At 40.6% G+C, this 22,008-nt stretch overlaps 1 protein-coding gene across 6 annotated transcripts in view; it reads right to left on the bottom strand.

Annotated features, from left to right (window-relative positions):
* Nucleotides 1–22,008, bottom strand: part of SEMA5A (semaphorin 5A) — a 795,598-nt gene that overhangs the window by 510,300 nt on the left and 263,290 nt on the right. For 5 of the 6 annotated variants that reach the window (XM_075586198.1, XM_075586192.1, XM_075586193.1 and 2 more), the window contains one exon: nt 6,585–6,779. In XM_075586198.1, the coding sequence (XP_075442313.1) occupies nt 6,585–6,759 (175 nt within the window). In that variant the 5' untranslated portion in view covers nt 6,760–6,779. Of the gene's footprint in view, nt 1–6,584; nt 6,780–14,141; nt 14,230–22,008 lie in introns of those variants that run through there. The other variant, XM_075586197.1, reaches the window with a different exon arrangement.

Raw genomic sequence — 22,008 nt, forward strand, 5'->3', positions numbered from 1 at the left:
GTGTGTATGAGACAGAGATTGAGTGTATGTTTGTGTGTGTGTATATGGGAGAGAGAGATTGTGTGTGTGTGTGTGTGTGTGAGAGATTGAGTGTTTGTGTGTATATGGGAGAGAGAGATTGAGTGTGTGTGTGTGTATATGAGAGAGAGAATGTGTGTGTGCAGGACACCAGAGGTAACCACCCAGTCACCCCCCCCCCACCCAGTCACCCACCCCCCCCACCCAGTCACCCCCCCCCCACCCAGTCACCCACCCCCCTCACCCAGTCACCCATCCCACCCCCCCACGCAGTCACCCAGTCAGTCATCCCACCCCCCACCCAGGCAGTCATATGTCAGTTATCCCACCCCCCACCCAGGCAGTCATATGTCAGTTATCCCACCCCCCACCCAGGCAGTCATATGTCAGTTATCCCACCCCCACCCAGTCAGTTATCCCACTCCCCCAGTCAATCAGTTACCCCCCCCGTCTCTCCCCCCTCTCTGTCTCTCCCCCTCTCTCTCTGTCTCTCCCCCCTTCTCTGTCTCTCCCCCCTTCTCTGTCTCTCCCCCCCTTCTCTGTCTCTCCCCCTCTCTCTCTGTCTCTCCCCCTCTCTCTCTGTCTCTCCCCCTCTCTCTCTGTCTCTCCCCCCCTTCTCTGTCTCTCCCCCCCTCTCTGTCTCTTCCCCTCTCTCTCTCTCCCCCCCCCTCTCTGTCTCTCCCCCCTCTCTCTGTCTCCCCTCCTCTCTGTCGCTCTCCCCTCCTCTCTGTCGCTCTCCCCTCTCTGTCGCTCTCCCCTCTCTGTCGCTCTCCCCTCTCTGTCGCTCTCCCCTCTCTGTCGCTCTCCCCTCTCTGTCTCTCTCCCCTCTCTGTCTCTCTCCCCTCTGTCTCTCTCTGTCTCTCCCCTGTCTCTCTCTCTCTCTGTCTCTCTCTCACTCTCTGTCTCTCACCCACACTCTCTCTGTCTCACACTCTGGACATGGATATCTTATTTACCCTATATATCTTAACAGCCCTATACTACACCGAAATAACAAACTGCTTTCTTCCAGATCTGACTCAAGCTTCACACGGGAGACATCGGAACCCCCCCTAACCCAGAAGACAGGTAGGGAACGCCTCCCCTCCAATGTATAACATTGCGGGAATTAAGGTATCTGGACATTGAGGGACTGCGGATCAGGTAAGATCCCAGGTGGGATTGCTGCTTTAGATATTGTGAAGCGAGGCGTCCAGACATTGGTTAAGGGGTTCAGGAAACTAGTCATTCACATCTGGCTTTTTTTTCTAGATCCGACACACACACACACACACACACACACACACACACACACACACACACACACACACACACACACACACACACACACACACACACACACACACACACACACACACACACACACACACACACACACGTAACAAGGACTAATTGTAGTATAATGTAATACAATAAATAAACTTATGTCAAAAACGAATGTTCTTACTAGGAATTTACTCAATTTATTTTATTTATGTATTTTTTTAAAAGTGGGGGCGGGACTAAGGGCGGGGTTGGGGGTGGGACTAGGGGCGGGGTTGGGGGCGGGATTAGGTGGCGAGTAGCTTTTTTGGTTCGGCGAGTAGATTTTGGGGTGATTTGTCAAGCACTGCATATATATATATATATACATATATATATATATATATATATATATATATATATATATATATATATATATATATATATATATATATATATATATATATATATATACATATATATATATATATATATACATATATATATATATATATATACATATATATATATATATATATATATATATATATATATATATATATATATATATATATATATATATATATAAAAAAATAGATTAGGGGGTATTAATTTAAAAGAAAAATCCTGAAACTATGGTCTTATTCAATTTCAATAAATTAAATTTCACTGCCTTAAATTACTGGTTCATCTTAACAAGCAACTTGTGCAAACAAATTGTTTTTAATTATTTAGTGTTGAAAATAATTGAACACTTCAAAAACCTATTTAAAAGCTTTGCATCCCTACTGTCATCATGTCATCATGTAAATTCAATACGGTTAAATTAAAATGACTTCTAATTTATTTATGAAAAAATAATCTACTGTTGCTGTTAAAAAATATGAAAATCCTATGTTAAATTACTGTAGGTTAGAAAAATATTTATTCTTTAAATATCAAGCATAAGCCATGAACAAACGTCAAACCACAGTATAATGTCAATGCATTTCTTTTTTATTTTTATTTTAGTGTCAATAGCCATTTACTGTAGGTGGAGAAAGATTGGAATAGGCTCCTCATTATGTTACTGTACTAAAACAGAAAAGAGGTTAGTACTAAAGTACCAGAGAAAAAGGTGTGTATACATATATATACTATACTGTATGATCATGAGAACTTTTTTTTTAACTTTTGATTCTACAATTAGAACATGAACAGGGGAATAGTTCCTCCAGCACAGTGGGAACTCAGGATGATCAGATACAAAGAAAGATTGTGGTGTTAGGGGACTCCATTATTTGGAAGGTAGATAGGGCAATCTGTTGTCGGGACCACATGAACCGAACAGTTTGTTGTCTCCCGGGTGCTCGGGTTCGGCACATTATGGATCGGGTAGACAGATTGTTGGGGGGGGGGGGCTGGGATTGACCCGACGGGCTTGGTACACATTGGCACCAATGACAAAGTTAGAGAAAGATGGAGGGTCCTAAAAAATGATTACAGGGATCTAGGCCAAAAGCTTAAGGCAAGGACCTCCAAAGTAGTATTTTCTGAAATACTACCAGTGCCATGCGCTACCGCAGGGAGACAGTCAGAGATCAGGGAGGTTAATGCATGGCTAAGAAAGTGGTGCAGGAAAGAGGGGTTTGGGTTTTTAAAGCACTGGGACTCCTTTTCTGAGAGGTGCCATCTATATTCTAGGGATGGATTGCACCTCAATGAAGAGGGATCTTCAGTGCTAGGGGGGAGAATGCTAAAAAGGTTGGAGGAGATTTTAAACTAGGATGGAAGGGGGAGAGGAATGAAACAGATAATGAACTAAATGGAATAGAGGAGGATACAAGGTGGTATGGAGGTAGAATGGGGGCAAGTGCGAGTTTGACAAGCAGTGAGACACCCATAGTAAATACAGATAATACTAGAAAACTTCTAAAGACTAAACCAAGTGGGCGCAGAAAGGAAGGAGCAGATAAGATAATAGTAGAGGCTGAAAAAAAACTTAAATGCATGCTTGCTAATGCAAGAAGCCTGACAGATACAATGGGGGAGCTTGAATTAATAGCTGCAAGGGAGCAGTATGATATCATAGGCATTACTGAAACATGGTGAGATGAAACGCATGACTGGACAGTTAATTTAGAGGGTTATTCCCTTTTTCGGAAGGATCGAACAAATAGAAGGGGAGGTGGAGTATGTTTATATGTTAAACCAGATCTAAAACCTATTATAAGGGACGATGTCTATGAAGGGAATGATGAAAATGTTGAGACTTTGTGGATAGAAATTAGCAGTGGAGGTAAAAGTATAAAGAAAATGTTTGTGGGAATATGCTATAAACCACCAAATATCTGTGAGATTGAGGAAGCTAAAATACTTTTGCAAATAGAGAAGGCATCAAAACCAAGTCATGTTTGCATAATGGGGGATTTTAATTATCCAGACATAGACTTGGGGCAATGAGATTGAGGAACCAACCAGGAGAGGGGCAGTTCTGGATTTAGTCATATCAAACAATGTAGAAGTAATAACAAATATTCAAGTCCTGGAACATTTGGGTAACAGTGATCATAACATGGTTTCAATTGAAATAAATGATCAAAAAACAGATTACTTGGGTTCAACAAAGACCTTAAACTTTAGAAAGGCAGATTTTAATAAACTGATGTCTAATCTATAAGTAATACACTGGGATGATGTTTTTGCAGGGGAAAATGTAGAAGATAAATGGGCAGTCTTTAAAACATTGTTAGAAAAGCACACTTATCAGTGTATACCCTTGGGTAATAAGTATAAAAGAAATAAGTCAAAACCAATGTGGCTAAATAAACAGGTAGGAGAGGAAATGGACAAGAAGAGGAAGGTGTTTAGATTCTTTAAGTCAGAAGAGACGGGGACATCGTATAAGAATTATAAGGAATGTAACAAAAATTGCAAAAGGGCAATCAAATTAGCAAAAATGGATAATGAAAAAAGGATTGCAATAGAAAGTAAGGTCAACCCTAAAAAGTTCTTTAAGTACCTTAATAACAAAAAAATGAGAAAAGAAAATATAGGACCCTTTCAGTGTGAGATGGGTAGGCAGATTATTGGAGATAAGGAAAAAGCAGAGGTATTAAACAAATTCTTTGCCTCTGTGTTTACCAGGGAAGAATCAAGTTCAATAGTAGTGCCGCAGGAGGAAGCCACAACCTCCATATTAATGAACAATTGGTTAACTGAGGAAGAAGTTCATAAGCGACTTGAAAAAATTAAAGTAAATAAGGCACCTGGCCCCGATGGCATACATCCAAGAGTTCTCAAGGCGTTAAGCTCAGTAATAGCAAAACCATTATATTTAATATTCAAGGACTCCATTTCCACAGGCTCAGTACCACAAGATTGGCGTAAAGCAGATGTGGTGCCTATATTTAAAAAAGGAGCAAGATCACAACCTGGAAATTACAGACGTGTAAGCCTGACTTCAATAGTGGGGAAACTACTTGAAGGTTTAATACGGGATAATATTCAGGAATACCTAATGGAAAACAAAATTATTAGTAATAGTCATCATGGATTTATGAAGGATAGATCATGCCAAACTAACCTAATTTGTTTCTTTGAGGAGGTAAGTAGGAATTTAGACCAGGGTAATGCAGTTGATGTGGTCTACTTAGATTTTGCAAAGGCTTTTGATACGGTTTCACACAAGAGGTTGGTGTACAAAATAAAGAAAATTGGACTCAGTAATAATATATGCACCTGGATTGAAAACTGGTTAAAGGACAGACAACAGAGGGTTGTCATAAATGGAACTTTTTCAGGTTGGGCTAAAGTCGTGAGTGGAGTACCTCAGGGATCGGTACTGGGACCCCTGCTTTTTAACTTGTTTATTAATGACCTTAAGGTTGGCATTGAGAGCAAAGTCTCCATCTTTGCTGATGATACTAAATTGTGTAAGGTAATAGAATCAGAGCAGGATGTAATTTCTCTTCAGAAGGACTTGGAGAGACTGGAAACGTGGGCAGGTAATGGCAGATGAGGTTTAATACAGATAAATGTAATGTTATGCATTTGGGATGCAAGAATAAAAAGGCGACTTACAAATTAAATGGAGATATATTGGGGGAATCCTTGATGGAGAAGGATTTAGGAGTGCTTGTAGACAGCAGCCTTAGCAATAGTGCCCAAAGTCATGCAGAAGCTGCAAAGGCAAACAAGATCTTATCTTGCATCAAACGGGCAATGGATGGAAGGGAAGTAAACATAATTATGCCCCTTTATAAAGCATTAGTAAGACCACACCTTGAATATGGAGTACAATTTTGGGCACCAATCCTAAGAAAATACATTATGGAACTAGAGAGAGTGCAGAGAAGAGCCACCAAATTAATAAAGGGGATGGACAATCTAACTTAAGAGGAGAGGCTAGCTAAATTAGATTTATTTACATTAGAAAAGAGGCGTCTTAGAGGGGATATGATAACTATATACAAATATATTCGGGGACAGTACAAGGAGCTTTCAAAAGAACTGTTCATCCCACGGGCAGTACGAAGGACTCGGGGCCATCCTTTAAGGTTGGAGGAAAGGAGATTTCACCAGCAACAAAGGATAGGGTTCTTTACAGTAAGGGCAGTTAAAATGTGGAATTCATTACCCATGGAGACTGTGATGGCAGATACAATAGATTTATTCAAAAAAAGGTTGGACATCTTTTTAGATGGGAAAGGTATACAGGGATATATCAAATAAGTATACATGGGAAGGATGTTGATCCAGGGATTAATCCGATTGCCAATTCCTGGAGTCAGGAAGGAATTTATTTTTCCCCTTATGAGATATCATTGGATGATATGTCACTGGGGTTTTTTGTTTGCCTTCCTCTGGATCAATGAGTAAGTATAGATATAGGATAATGTATCTGTTGTCTAAATTTAGCATAGGTTGAACTTGATGGACGTACGTCTTTTTTCAACCTCATCTACTATGTAACTATGTAACATGATAAGTATAATAGTACAAGGTCTGAAATTCCTACTGTATACTACAGTAGTTTGCTTCAACCTCCACAATACAGTACTGTATCTATTTTGAACACAGAAACTGCTAACGTTTTTACGTTCCTCTACAGTACCTGGGACAGTTTAGCTTCAACCCTATGGTTCTACTGTAAGTTTTGCTGTTCAAAATCAGAATGCTTTACATACAGTACTATACAGTGTAAGATGCTTAATAGTTGCAAAGGATAGTGGGTCTGTGTGCAAATAATTAGATAAAATATTAATTTTCTGTCTTCAACAATGAAAGAAAATATTTATCCTTTTGGTTCAAACTCATAATAGGTTTAATCGTGTAAGCCTTACCTTTGTGAGTGATAATAGGGTGTTCAGCTCTGTGGCAGTGAGAATCTTCTGCTGTTTTCATCTGTTGCATTCCCCATACTCCATGAACTATTATCGCCAAAACAAATAGCCAAGTCCAATTCATAATGGCCATGGTTTCCTTTGAAGTACTCAGTTTTCCCCTAACGAGCCACATATCTTAACTGTGGAAAGGATCTAAAGATGGAAAGAGAAAAGAACAAAAACAGAAAAATGTATAAATGACTTACATTGGGAAGGGGTGTATCCAGACACATACACATTACATTGTCCCATACTTTCGGGTAAAATCTAATTTATGCTGTGTTACATTGTACAGATGTAGCAGACTTCATTGTTAACCACAGAAAACACAACAAATTCCACTATAATGCAGTACATCACAGAGTTTCCATAGGATTAAATGGCATTGTTGGTGTAGAATAATCAAGCCTGCTACATCTATACAATATTACACAGAATACGGTAGATTCAACTTTAAAGTGCATCATCGGGTGTTTAAACTTCTAATTGCATCAAATGTAAGAGGTATCTTTAAATAGAAAATTAGGTTCTGTGTCAAAGTTAAGGTCTTCCAAAATTCTATAGGAGAACTAATCATCATGAACTATTCACAGTCCGCTGACCTTGGTATTCACTTTGCGGAGATCAGAAAACCTGTTTTTTCACGTATACTCATATTTAAGTAAAGCATTGCATGTACTGGTACTTAAACAAACCATTAAATATACTTGTTTCTAAATAAACAGCTCTCTTGTGATTTGTATTTTATCTCCACAATGAAATCACAATGTTAGCAGTTGCCCTGTTCCATAAATCTTATTTTTTATGAATGTACTGTAGCTTACAATACTTTAGCTTTGTTTCCATTAATAGTCTAGAGTGTACTTTCCATTATAAACCTCTTTCATTTTTATTGAAATGTAAAATGGTTACATACAGTGTAAATGTGCCCCTCAAACATAGAGCAATCCTTGGCTTATGTTTTCTGATCTGTTTAAATCAGCTGTATAACAAGTGCAAATCCACATTCTAGATTTATCTTAAATTTGGCACTTTGAAAGAAATCTCTCCATACCTTATAAGTATACTGTACAGTACGAATATGAACACATTTTGAAACATTTTCAAAGGTTTCTATTGCCATCTTACAGTAATAACCAAAATAGAAATGTCTTCCTAGCAGAACCAAAGTAAGTTGGAAATGATACTTTTGATGGCTAACTAATGATTGAAAACAGTGCAAGCTTTCAGGGTCACTAAGGTTTCTTCAGGCACATTTTTCCAAAAGAAGCAGAAATAGGATGTTATATGTATACAAGATTTAGAGTTGAGAAATCGAATTAACCAAAATAAAACGGCATTCAAACATGGGGATGAAAAGAATGCTGTAGCAAAACATTTTGAAGAGGTAGGACATCAATCTCTATCTTATCTTAAGTAGAGATGGACAAATCCACCCAAATCCGTTTACTGGATTTTCTCTCATTTTCCGCCCAAAAATCTATTTAGCGGTGTAGATCCTCAAAACAGGTTTGGTCACTTTTAATCTGTGTGGATTCATCAAAAACCGCCATAGGATACAACCCGTGGATGGATTTGTAGAATTCAATCTGTGGATTCAACAATCCGTTGGTGGATTCTTAAGAATCTGCCAACGGATTGCTGAATTCACAAATTGAATTCTACAAATCCGTCCACAGGTTGCAGAATCTGCGGAGTGTATTGGTAATAATAATAACAAATTCACCCCAAAAATTCACCTATCTCTAATTTAAAATTGCCAAGTATTGGGTAGAGATGGGTCTGTGGATCAGTCTTAAAAAGGGTGATACACCCTTTTTTTTTTTTATATCACTGAAAATCCACAGGCGGATTAATAATTCGAGGTCATATTTTTAAAAATCCACACTCAGATTATATCTGGGTGTTGATTTGTAACAATCCGACAACGATTTGTGGAATCCATGGATTGGATTCTTAGAAATCCATCCGGATTGTATCCAATGGCAGTTTTGGATTAATCCATCCAGATTGAAGCTGGAACAATCCGTCAACGGATTTTACACTGCGGATCAGATTTTGAATGTAAAGCCCAGAAATTTCTGGGAAATGGATTGTGACATTTCCGCAGATCCCTAGTATTTGACAAGTGTTTAAACCACTTGCTAAAAACAAATATTACACATATGCAGAGGAGGAACTAGGTATTTTAGTGCCCGGGGCAAGTTCCATCAATTGCGCCCCCTGTCCCCCAACTATTTTTAGCAATCCACACTCGACCCTTTTCTTCCCCCCATTATCTCTTACTTCCTGCTACTCTCCGCATTCTCTCCCTGATCCACCTCCTTCATTGCCTCTCCCTTCTTACCCCATTACCTCTCCCCATCCCCCCATTGTCCCTCCTCCATTCTCTCTCTCCCTCCCTCTTCCTCTCCCCACCATTCTTTCTCTCTTGCTCAACCCCCACCATTTTCTATCACCGCTCCTTCCCCTCACCATTCTCTCAACCCCTCTCCTACCACCACCATTCTCTGTCACCACCCACAATTCTCTCCCTCCCCCTGCCTCATCCCACCAGTCTCTCTCAGATTCCCACTTACTCCCCTTCTTTTCCTCACCATTCTCACTCCCCTCCTTCCCCTCACCATTCTCTCCCCCCTCTCCTTCCACTCACCATTTTCTCACCCCCTCTCCTTACCCCACCATTTGCCCTCCTTCCTCACTGATCCATTCTCTAAATCCCTTCCTGTTCCCACCATTTTCTTATCCTCCCTCCTCCCTTCACCATTGTTTCTCACCTTCACCTCCTCCCACCACTATTTTCTCACCCCTCATCCCCCAATAATTTTCTATCCCCCCTCATTATATCTCAGCCACTGACATCTCCCATATTCGCTCACCCCCTCCACCCCCAACATTTTCTCTAACCCTCCCTCCACCCCCAAATTCTCTTTCACACCTCCTTACCCCATTCTCTTTCACTCCCACTCTCTCAGTTACAAGTCCCTACCTGTGGAGCCGGGGGGGGGGGGGATATCCAGATGTTTTTACTGACTTTTGGGTTGGACCGCTGGACCCCACCCTCCTTTGCTGCATTCCTCTGATGGCCCTGTGCACCTAAACTGCTGCACCCAATGCCCCACTCATGGGTTAAGAATTATATAAAAAAAGAAAAAGTACAAACAAAAGATATCATACTGTTGGTGCATTCCTGGTTTTGATACGTCTATTTTATAAAACCTCACCTTTAATTGATAACATTTTGTTTATAAAGAAAATGGATAATTGATAAAGAAATGTGCTCTGTTTATATGTGATACATCTTGTGCAATAATTAAAGCAGCAACACATGTGAAATCTTATATTGTTTTTTGTTTTTTAATAATCAGTTCTGTAGTATTAAATAATACTTACTGCATTATTTATTTCTTTTTTATTATTCAACTCTTAATGCCATTTTAATGAGTTTTAAAGCATCCTTTGATTTCTATAGCAGATTTTAGCACACCTCCATGCAGTGCAAGATATTTGCAACACGCAGCATGCTGCTATTTTGGCCACAAAATTCAGGCAGTGCTCACTGCAAAAAAAATACTACAGGGGGGCAAGCTCTACTTCAATTAGTTACAAAAGGTTAGAAAAGCCTCTTTAACTGATACACAACAATAGTGGAAGCATGGATAAAAGAACAGTGCTCAAGGTAAAATCAAGAACTGCATATGAAGTGTTCCATAAGTGGCAAACCAAGCAGTTGGAGATTTTTATGCAGGTAAGTTGTATTCATGAAAAACAATATAACCAGTAGAGTAAGCTGGACATTTTCATGTTTTGAGATCTTGCAGTGTATGCATTTTCCCCTTGTGACCTAGTTCATGTATTTTGTCATACAACGCCACTTACAGTATATGCATCCACCAAGCAATTATTATGGAAACACACACATCATCTATAATGAGGTTAGTTTATAAAACAATAATCGCCCTGCTTCTCACTTCTTTTTAAATGTCTGTAGTTGAATCTCTAAAAGTAGTCACCTTAAAACTGTTAATGTTAGAAACAAAAGAAAACAACAAATGAAATTCTGTTATTTGTACAAATATTGTTTGCTTTCTTTTATCTTCCCTCCAAAAAGAACAAAAGATTCTTAAAACAAACTGAATGGAAATTGAAGATGTTGCATCAAAAGCCTCTGCCACTGGGAGAACAGCTCATATACAGATGCAGCGGCCGTTATTCGAACATTTCACATGTTGTATACCTCGGAATACCAATGTCATGGCGCGTGATTTCTTTCAACCTTACCGCATGTTGACTCGTGTTTTTATCGAGTGCAGAAAATGGCATTTTAGTGTTCTGTTTTTTAAACACCTGCAAATTGACACAGTAGGACAGTACTATACGCATTACAATTCATTCATTTCTGCCACGGATATGCGAGGAATTGCACCCAAAGAAATCAGAATCCACGAAATTCAAACAAATGAACCGCGATAAACACGTGTGCCTGGTGTGATTGGCGGCGTGAATGCCGCGTGGAATACAGCAGAGCACACGAAAACAGCGCCATGAAATGTTCAAATAACGGCCGCTGCATCTGTATGAGATTCGGTTGCTATCAAATAGATCAGCATATTTAGTGAAATGCCTTTTACACAGCTTGTTGTGTTAAACCTGTATGTTCTTGGTGGGAACTACATAATGTACTGACATCTTCTTAGAAAGTACTACTGCTAAGATGGAGAAAAAATGAATGCCAAGCATTCTGGAAATGATGACTCTGATACCTGCTGATAAGTCATTCCACTGCAGCAACCTTTAAAGAAGTAATCCATGCAATATCTTACATGTTTTTTATTTAATTTAAATAAATCAGTTCTGTAGTGTAACGGGTATTCCGTCTATCCCAATCACAGGTATAGTGTGAGTGTGTGGGAAGCTATGTGTTACCAGGTGTGGTGCATATACCTGTAGGTTCACAAGAGGCCTGAGCCTCCGCTGATTGGGAACCTGGGGTGAGTCCTTCGGCTCGATCTTTGCAGTGCCTCCACCTGTGCAGGGTTCTAGAAATGTAGAAGGTTGCCTACACAGGACCCACATATACAATAAGTACATACACGGAGATGTATATAACCAGTTTATATACTGTATATGCAGGAATAATCACACACTTATAATACTACTCCCCCTCGGGGGTAACTCCACAGTATATAACGCAGCCCCAAAGTGTCTTTCACTCCACTAGGAGTGTACCTTCCACCCACCACCGTGTGCCCCACACCGTGTCCACAGTTAACCCTTTGTCCCGTGGTCAGCGCTGCCACTATGTGAGAATATAAATATGGGTAGGTGATTTGTTGGTGCACTTTTGAAAGGTACCTGCCGAATGCTCCTGCACTCGGGCCTGCAAGCGACAAGGATCTGCCGCTTGGTGATCCCGTCTGTGATCCAGTGTTTCCTCGCTCGGGGATCCGCCAGGGGCGATCCCACCCTGGAGATAGTCTCTATCTCTTTGGGCACAGACTTGAGCTCAAGTCTCTTCCCGGGGAGCGCAGCGTCCGCTGTGTCCCTATCTAACACTGGCACTAATGTGACAGGGTCCCTAACCTAGGGCCTGTCCCAATAGAACCACAAGCTGGGGGTGGGGGGGTCCAGGACCTATCTGTGGCCTAGGGGATTGCTGGCCTAATGCAGTGGATCACTGACCCCTGCACTCACCTCCTTCCCCTAGCTCTCCTGGTCCAGCACTGCTGTCTCCTGCGCGCGCGAAATGTATCCTTTACTTGCAAGCAGGGAGCTCCTGCAGCCCTATTGGCTCCCTGGCGTCATGGGGCCGCTCACGAGGCTCATGGGACTTGTAGTCCCGTTCAAGAGCCTTCCCTGGTAGGCTAGGGTCCGCGTGCTCCTTCCTGCACATGCGCAACTCTGCCGGGCAGCCGGGGGGCTTACTGCGCATGCGCGACCTAGCGCAAGATGGCGGCGCCCTGATCGGGAGCCGCCGGGACGCCCAAACACTCCCTGCACTGGCCCCCACCCTCCAGAAGTGCCGGCGGGTCCATCAAGTGACCCGCGGCAGTGGAGGAAACGAGGGGGGGGGGTCGCGGGGCAGCAGGAACGCAGAGGGGACCTGGCTACAGTAGTATTAGATAATACTTACTATGTTTATTTTTATTTTTCATCTAAACTCTATGCCTTTTTTAAAAATATTTTTTAATATACTGAGAATCCTTTGATTTCTATAGCAGGTTTAACACACTTCCCCAGCAGTGCAAGATCTTTGTAACACTTTCCTGTTGGTGATATTTTGTTGCCAATATTCCCAGCAGTTTGAGCTGCAAACTGTAACAATAGATAATGTTACCTTAGTAATATAAGAATATATTGTAGCTGCTGAGTTACACTGACTGAAGGATTGATTGAAACTGAAAGGCAACCATTTAGTGAACCCTGGGAAGTAAGATCTTTGCTAATCGACCCCGGGAGAACGGCAGCTTAGGTAATTAGTTTTCAATAAAGGTAATCAACGGCTGCATACATTTTTTTTAAAAAAAAGGATTTTTTTTTATGTGCCGATTGGATTGCCTTTTTAAAGGAGGAACACTGCATGCTTCTGTGAAATTACTGTCGCCACATTACAAATCATGAATGGGAATAGGGTGGAATCATTTAACAAGTTTGTCAACAGGTGCTAAAGAGATTCAGAACATTTATATGTTCTTTATCCCTTTTATTCTTCATTTTATGGTTAGATCCACAAATCTCCATTAAATCAGGACTCATGACATGAGGTTACCTAAAACAGGAACATAAGTTATGTTCCCTGAGTTAACCCGGTATCCTCAAATCAAATTATATGCATAAATAACGCCCCAAACTGTATCTCATTCACATAGGCTAAACGTCATGTTATTTTAGCATAACGTTGTGTTACTTTCCAATAACACGGCCAGTCTTGGCATTACTCTTTTGCTGAAGTACACAGATAGAGGAGATCAGAAGTAAATAATGCTGGGACATTATGCTATGTTATTTAAATGATGCCTACCTGTGGGGTTACCCTGATGCACACACTGCATATTCCCTTTTACAGTATCTGGATAGAACAAACGCTGAGTTTAGGTGCAACATAAAATAAACGTAAAGTCCCTGCATTATTCTTAATTGACTTTAGTGAATAGGAGGTATTGTGATAATGCCACATTTGCGTTTCAGTACCACTGACGTTCATGAAAGTTAATACTGCACTCTTTATGAAAGAAAAAAACGTGGCATAACATTATATTATTGTCCTTTGAAAATACACTGTTAGCCTTAACATAACGTTAAGTTGTCCTGTGACCACGCTGATTGCGACCCAAGTGGATTAATGCTGCGAGAGGTCCCATTGAAAAGAATAAAGCCCCTCGCAGGGCTGCCAACTCTCCCAGCACTGCATTATTTTGCCATTTTAATCGTGGTGCTGGGACCAGTTACCTCTGTATTGGATACAAATACAAAAAATGTCCCCGGCGCAAAGTGTGGTGATGATAATTACAGTACCATATCGAAAGACAGTCCTGTTTGAAAAGTCAGTCCTGGTAGTAGAATGATTCATCAACAATGTGAGGTAGATTTTCCTCTAGGCGTGTTCCCTTATGTTGTCTGCAATAACAGATAAAGAAAACACACCATTGCGCAGTATACAGACTCAATTGCCCCAACCTGAAGAGGAAAATCCCTACTTACAGGATATTTTCTTGTTCATTCGGGGGAGAGAATCTGTTCTTTGGCTCTCTTCCTCCACCTTGATCTCCACGGGCCCCTCGTGGTTCCTAAGGTGGCTCTCTTCAACTCGGTCTGCGTCGTCCCAGTAGCAGCATACACCGCAACAACCGTGGTTGGAGAAAATTGAAAGACAGCCTAGTGTACTCTGCAAATTTTATTTAACAATGTTAAAAAGCAGCGATGTTACACTCACATTTTGCGAGGGCAAACATGCCGCTCAAGAATGCCGTCCGCAGCCTGTGTCCACTCGATGGTGTGTTGTTCACGACGTCGCGCGCCAACCGATGACGTCAGCGGCGCAGCGCCCAAAGTTCTCCCCACACCACGAGATGCAACGCAGGTGACAGCTTACAACGTGCACTGTACTAGGCTCCTCCTCTCTACGCGTTTCGTGACGCTACGTCACTTCCTCAGGACTGACTTTTCAAACAGGACTGTCTTTCGATATGGTACTGTAATTATCATCACCACACTTTGCGCCGGGGACATTTTTTGTATTTGTATCTGTATGGTATTGGATTTGAACAATCCATTGTTTATTGCCCCCTTGGCTGCATATGTAATCACATTGTAATCACTCAATTGTTGTTATCACACCAATTAGTCTATCACTTGGATCAAGCGCTGGTAGAGAGTTTTTTTTTAGTTAGTTTTGTATTTACCTCTGTATTGGAGCTTTGTGTTTATGAGCCTCAGTGAACTTCAGACAGACATGTTGCATCTTAGTTTGTCAACTTGAAGATTCAACAAATAAAGACACTTAAGGATAGATCCATAAAGCTCTGTTAGGGACTTAACAAGATATTACAATTTCCCCAATGATGCATTACCTGCTGTCTTAATGCTAAGATGGCCTGCCGTTAACTTCATTTGTTTTTACGCGGGACGTAACGCTATGTTATATGAGTTTTGTGGATCTACCCCTTACTCTATTGAGTGACCACCTAAAGGACAACTAGTCTGCTGGTCTTTTAAGTGGAAATTACCTCTTAGAGGGCAATTGTTATCTGGCTTAAAGAGAAGGGCAAAGCCTTAGTTGAAATTACTGGCAATAAGATTTGAAAATTACCAGTTAAAGGAGCAATCAAGCCGGTTTTCATTTTCTTTCTTTTAACATAGGAATAAAGCAGGGGGTCTCCGGAGCTGAAACCCATTAATTTTAGCTCCAGGAACCCCCTGCTTCCTGAGATACAGGCCTCCAAAAGGGTGTGCAGGTATCTCTGCAAAGTTTAAAGCTCCCGCAGACCAATAAGAATCAAAACCTGATGATGTCACAGGTTCCTATTGGCTCACAGTGTGCGGGAGCTTAGAAACTCCACCCTTACATGAAACCTGGTATCCAAGGGGAGTGGCTACCGGCACCCCCATTGAGGGTCTGTATCTCTGGAAGCAGGGGTCCCTGGAGCTGAAATTAATGCGGTTCAGCTCTGGGGACCCCCTGCTTTAATACTATGGTAAAAAGGGGAAAAAATCACCAAAAAATTGCACTTGGATTGCCACTTTAAAGAGACAGTCCAAGCATTTAATTAATTTTTTATTTTTTACATTTATGCAGCATTTGATTTTCTTTTTTGAAAACGCATTACCCAAGCTGCTGATTAATTGGTTCTCCCGGAATCGATTAGTAAAATTCTGTTTCCCAGGGTTCACTAAATGGCTGCCTTTCAATTTGAAATAAATCCTTCAGTCAGTGTAACTCAGCAGCTAAAATGTATTCTTATATTACTATGGTAACATTAGTTACAGTTTGCAGCTCAAACTGCTGGGAATATTGGCGACAAATTATCACAAACAGGAAAGTGTTGCAAAGATCTTGCACTGCTGGGGAGGTGTGTTAGAACCTGCTATAGAAATCAAAGGATGCTCAAGTATATGAAAACTCATTAAAAATGCATTAAGATTTTAATTTTTAAATTAAAAATAGGTAATATCTAATACTACAGAACTGATTTATTTATAAAAAAAATATGTAGGCAATTGCTTGGATTGCTCCTTTAAATAAAAAAGTACATAAATAAAATAGACATGGTTGGCACAGTGTGTTTGTTAAGCTTATTTTTAATGTGTTATATTTTATTGCTCCTTATGTGAAGTAACAGATAACTGAAGTTATTGATCTATTTATTAATGTCCAGTTATTTATGTCTAGCTTGTCTAGCTACAATATGGAATCCTCATTCATTCATGCAACTATTGCATCTCTCTTCATTTCTGTAACTCTGTGAGGGTCTCCTCCGGGGACACAAAGAACCTTAGCTGAGAAGATAAAAGATTGTTATGATAAGATCCCTTGTATCATGCCGGAAAACAGCTCTGTATTGCCTTGTACTGTAGAGTGAATAAAATGTGTATTAACAGTTGCCATGTAAATACTCTACTGCAGGTTGGTAATCTGTTTTAAAGGATATCACATGGAGATCACTTTACAAAAGATCATATTGGGGGGGCGGGAGGAACTGCACCTTTAACACAGATTTTGAAATAACATTTGGGCAGTGTACATGGAAAATGGAAAGTATGCATTTTAGTTATTGTGCACTTTTCAATAGTTTCCACTTGAGTAAACCTATTTTATATCCATCAACAGATACAACCATTATTACTTTTGTTTTTCACTTGCTTAGCTTTAGTTGGCCTGGGGGAGAAGCAGAAAATAAATCTGGTTGAGGAGATACAATTATTATTTACACTAAGGCAATATTCATTTGTCAGAAGGTTTCTTGGAATGGGTGAGAGTTTATTTAATCTAAAGCTATTTTAGCTGACTAGACAAGAACAATTTATTGCTAAAAAAAAAGAAAGAAAAAATGAAGTTGGGTAAAGCAACTCCAAAGGGATTTGCTAAAAGATTTATTTAACATCAGTCTCTGTCAGTCAGTCTTGTAACCCATATAAAATAATCAAGTTACAGAAGATTGCAGCATTCTTAAAATTACAACATTTTGCAGACCTGCAGTAGTAATGATTCACTTAAATCCTTTGAATTCTAGCTACATAGTACATTCGTTATACATTATGCATTATCATATGCTTTAGCTTTTTCATTATATTTTGTTATATGTTAATCTTCTCATTGCATGTTTAAGATATTTGATGTTGTATTTTCCAGAGCTCAGACACAGCAGGAACATTGGTTGTGCACTTTACAGACTTTATGACCAACAGGCACCCAAAGAAAGAATAGATACAGGGCCTCATGCAGGAAAGTCCGATAGAAAAAATCAGCAGGGTTTCTAAATCGCCAATTTTTGACAGCGTTGCTATCACAGTATGCAGAAAGCCCTATATACCAGTGATAGCAACATTTCAACCAATGACAAGTAACCAGCGTCGAGATGATCTCTCCTCCGAAAAGGGCTCACCCGGCAAGTTCTATCTGCTGCAGAGAGAGAGAGCCGCCTTGTTTTCAGGTCTGGGGACCCCCTGCCTCCCGAGATAAATACCCCATTATAGGGTGCCGGTATCTCCTATGAATTGAAATGTACCGGTCACATGACGCAGGACATTTCCATTTAAAAATAAAATATGTAGTAAAATACAATACACAACCCACCCTCTGCGCCCCCACATAAAACCATAATCTATATTTTTAGACACAGGATTAATACCACAGGATGGTAGGGGTTTCTGGGTTGTCCCTGTGGCTATCCGTGGGCCTCACAGGGCACTCCGGATGATTCCCATAGGAGTCTGGGGGCCCTCGGATGGTCCCCACGAGGCTCAGTGGACCTCCAAGTGGTCCCCGCAGGTGTCTGTGGACCACAACAGGGTCCACGTATGGCCCCCGTGGGTGTCTATGGTTCCTCGGGTGGTTCCAACGGGTGTCTGGGGCCCATGTGTGGTTCTCAAATGTCTATGGGCCCTCAGGTGGTCCCTGTGGGTGTCTGGGGGCCCCAATGTGGTCCCAAGGTGGTCCCCGCAGGTCCTCAAGTGGTCCCTGTGGGCGTCCAGGAGTCCCCTTGGTTGTCCAGGGGGCTCAGGTGGTCCCCGTATGTCCCCGCTAGCCTGCGGTACCATTTCTGTATTTAAAAAAAACATGGCCAACATTTGAATAAATACACCTCCCCCCACCAAACACAAACAGTACAGTAATGTGCAAAATAACTATTAACCAGACATGGATAATAGATTATTTGCCCATTATTAAACAAAACATTAGCCAGGCAGCATAAATAAAGTAAATAAAACCATTCTACTTACCCCTGCCAACATGAATGACGTCCTTGTCAGCATACTGCAGGGCCATGCCCTCCGATGCCAGCAACAATACATAAAAAATACAATCTAATGGGTCCTAACCCATTAATCACCTTGGCGGTTATAACCGCTATAGTAATTAAGGGGTTAACCCACCCTCCCCCACTACCCACCTGGGAGGCCTAACCACCCACCCAGACCCACTAAACCCACCCTGTACCCATTGAGTGGCATAGTAGTACATCATACCCATATAATATGTGCATGATAAGCTACTGTACTGTAGCAGTCAATGGTCACCCTAATACAAAAGCATGAATGTCCAAAATACACAATAATAAAACAGGTAAAACAAGCACCTAAACATCCAGAAACTAAAATTAAAAGCACTAGCCAACCAGGCAATTAATTAAATAAAACCACTAGCCAATCAATTAAAGAAATAAAACCACTAGGCATTCAATAAAAAATTAAAACCACCATGCAATAAATTACATAAATCATACCACTAGCCAAAAAATACATTTAATATCTAAAAGCAGTAACCAACACAGCAATTAATTAATACAACCACTAGGCAACACCAATTAAAACCAATTAGTAGCAAAGAAAATACCTAATTAAATAAAATCGCTAACCTATCTGTAAAAAAAAAAAGCGATCAGAATTCAAATCAATTTAATCTAAACAATAAAAAGAAATAGAAAATATAACAGTCAATAGAAGAAATGTATTTGACAAAAAATGCATTGGCTCCCACTGTATTCATCTGTACCCTAAACAGGCACCGATTAATACATTGGGCAATGAAAAACATAAAAAACGAAAAATCCAATCAAAAAACCTGTAAAAATAAAAGTACTTACATTCAATATTAATTTGACCTATAGAAGTGTTGGCCCTCTGAATCCCGGTGAATCAGGAAGCTCTCGTATGATGGCGTCACGAAACACAATCCAACGCCATCCACCATGAAGATCCGGAACAGGTAACCAAATTCTTCTTTCTTTAATCTTCCATCATCTTCTTCTATCTTCATCTGTGATTATTTCTTGATTTTCTTTATCTTCTGTCTTTATCTTCATCTGTTAATCCAATAACCCCATGTTAAATCCACAATGTTGATCCATCAGCTTCTTGAGTTCAAATGAGATGTCACTGCCTTAAATATGGACTGTGACATCACATTTGGGCAGCAAATGGTTCACACGCCATCTGATTGGCTGTGAAAACCATGTGCCCTTTTTTTTTAATGTGACGTCATGAAAGGGACTAAAGACAGCCAATCAGAATGGCTGTGCTTCATTTCCCTTTAAAATAAATAAATAATGGTTTTATGTGGGGGTGCAGGGGGTGGGTGGGTTGTGTATTGTTTTTATTAAATATTGTAATGGTTTTTGGCGGCATAGGAGGTGGCTAGTAGGGCTGTTGTGTGTATTTTTTTATTGTGGGTACGGTGGTGGTTGAAGGGGGTATTAGCCCCAAGGACAGATGTTTAGGCCTACCGGATGGGTAGCAGAAGGGGTTAACCCCTTCATTACCTTAGCGGAATTAATAGTTAAGGTAATGAAGGGGCTAAGTCCACCCGCAAGACCCCTGCAAGGTCTAAACACCCACCAAGGGTCAAATACCACCGTCGTCCACCCCTGCTACCCACAATAAGCATGGCACTGGTGGTTAACCCCTTCATTGCCTTAGCGGTTAGCCGCTAACGTAATGAAGTTGCCTGGAAATGCACTTTTCATGCATCTGATTAATGCCGGGGGTCTCCGGTGCTGACATTAATGGATATCAGCTCAGGAGTCTCCCAACATCAATCCGATGCAGGAAAAATGCATTTTGTGTTCTAAGTGCCGTCTCGCTGCTTCTCACCACCTTCTTGCCAACTTTTTCTGGTGGAGCGATTTGGAGAGGAAATCTCAATTCTAGAGCGGCGATCGGCCTCGATAAGCTGATCGGGGCTACTAGAATTAAGCGAGTTTGAGAAGCTGGCGATAAGCGGCTTATTGCTGCGCGTTTGGCGTTTTCGCTTGCTTAACGCTGCTTACTGAATCACTGTAGGCTTTTTTACCGATAAGCTGGCGATAAGGGGCTTATATCACTGCTTATAGCATGAGGCCCACAGTGTGGAATGTTACTTCATTTTCTACTCTATTCTTCTCTTCTGTTCCTGCCAAATCTAGTGCAGGGGTGCGCAAACTTTTCAATGACGATATGTCACTATTTGTGTTCTTACATTTTGCACACATTTTCTTATTCTTTGTATGGTGTGCTTCATGTTTATACACATGAATGAAAAAAAAATTGTTTGTGTCTAATTGTACTGGTCTTTTACGGCAAGGCAATTTTGATGCATTCATGGCTCACAAATGTGGTGCATAATTTATTATTACATATCATTTGCATAAGTGTGGCACCGAAAAATTCTAAACCCAGCCTCTATCTCAGCGCCTGGCATAATCTTTTTCTTTAGAAAAATAAAGTTTATGTACACACCACATAACACATCAAAACAATTTTCATACATTGGTGGACAAAGACACAGGAAGGTGTAACTCTTCTTTATGTTAGGTTTATGACCAAAATTAGTTTTAGCAATGCTTTATACATACCATAGGCTCTATAGTGTCTATCAAAAAAGTGTTGGTAATGAAAACAGTGGGAAATGTAATCTTTTAGTTTAAGTCTTGGATCAACTTTCTTATTCATGTTTAAGTTTTTAATCACCTCTATATGATTTTTTTGTGAAATATTTTGTGATATAATAAGTATTGTGTCAATTGCTAAAACATTGTAATACAGTATGATTTAGTAAAGCTAAAATTGTTAATAAATTCCATATGTTTATGTTATCCATTTAAGTTGAATTTGGAGGTGAAGATTGGAGGAAGATCTGGACTCTGCATTACAACTTTGCCACTGTGAGACATTAACTTTTAACATCTGTGATTTATTTGTACACATTTATTCTCCAGTACCTTGGACCTCTCTCCTCCTGCATCTCACTATGCCCTCCCTATTTCTTTTTCTGTTTACTGTTTCCTCACTCCTTTGTGAGCATTTCTGTTCTCTACAACATCCCCACTCCCTACTGCACCATTATTTATACACCTCTCTCCCAACAACTTCTTTACCCCTCAATAAAAAAAACACCCACATAATCCTCTATTCACACCCTCTATCTACTCCTTCCTGCTGCTGGGGATCTTCCCTAAGCCTGAAGCCAGACATACACACCTGATCTCACTCATGCCTCCCTCCCACCTCTTCCCCTGTAAATGGTGTTAACATTTTCATTTAACACTGACCTTCCTTAAATTTTACCCCACAAATCAAGCATCCCAATAGCCTGTCCTCATGGCTAGTGTCCCACACTCAGTCACTCCTACCACCCATTGTGACCAAGCACTGCCATCTACAGCACTTACTCCCTCCCCTGCTGTCT

The sequence above is a fragment of the Ascaphus truei genome, chromosome 2 (assembly GCF_040206685.1).
Source record: "Ascaphus truei isolate aAscTru1 chromosome 2, aAscTru1.hap1, whole genome shotgun sequence".
NCBI classification, from domain to species: Eukaryota; Metazoa; Chordata; class Amphibia; order Anura; family Ascaphidae; genus Ascaphus; species Ascaphus truei.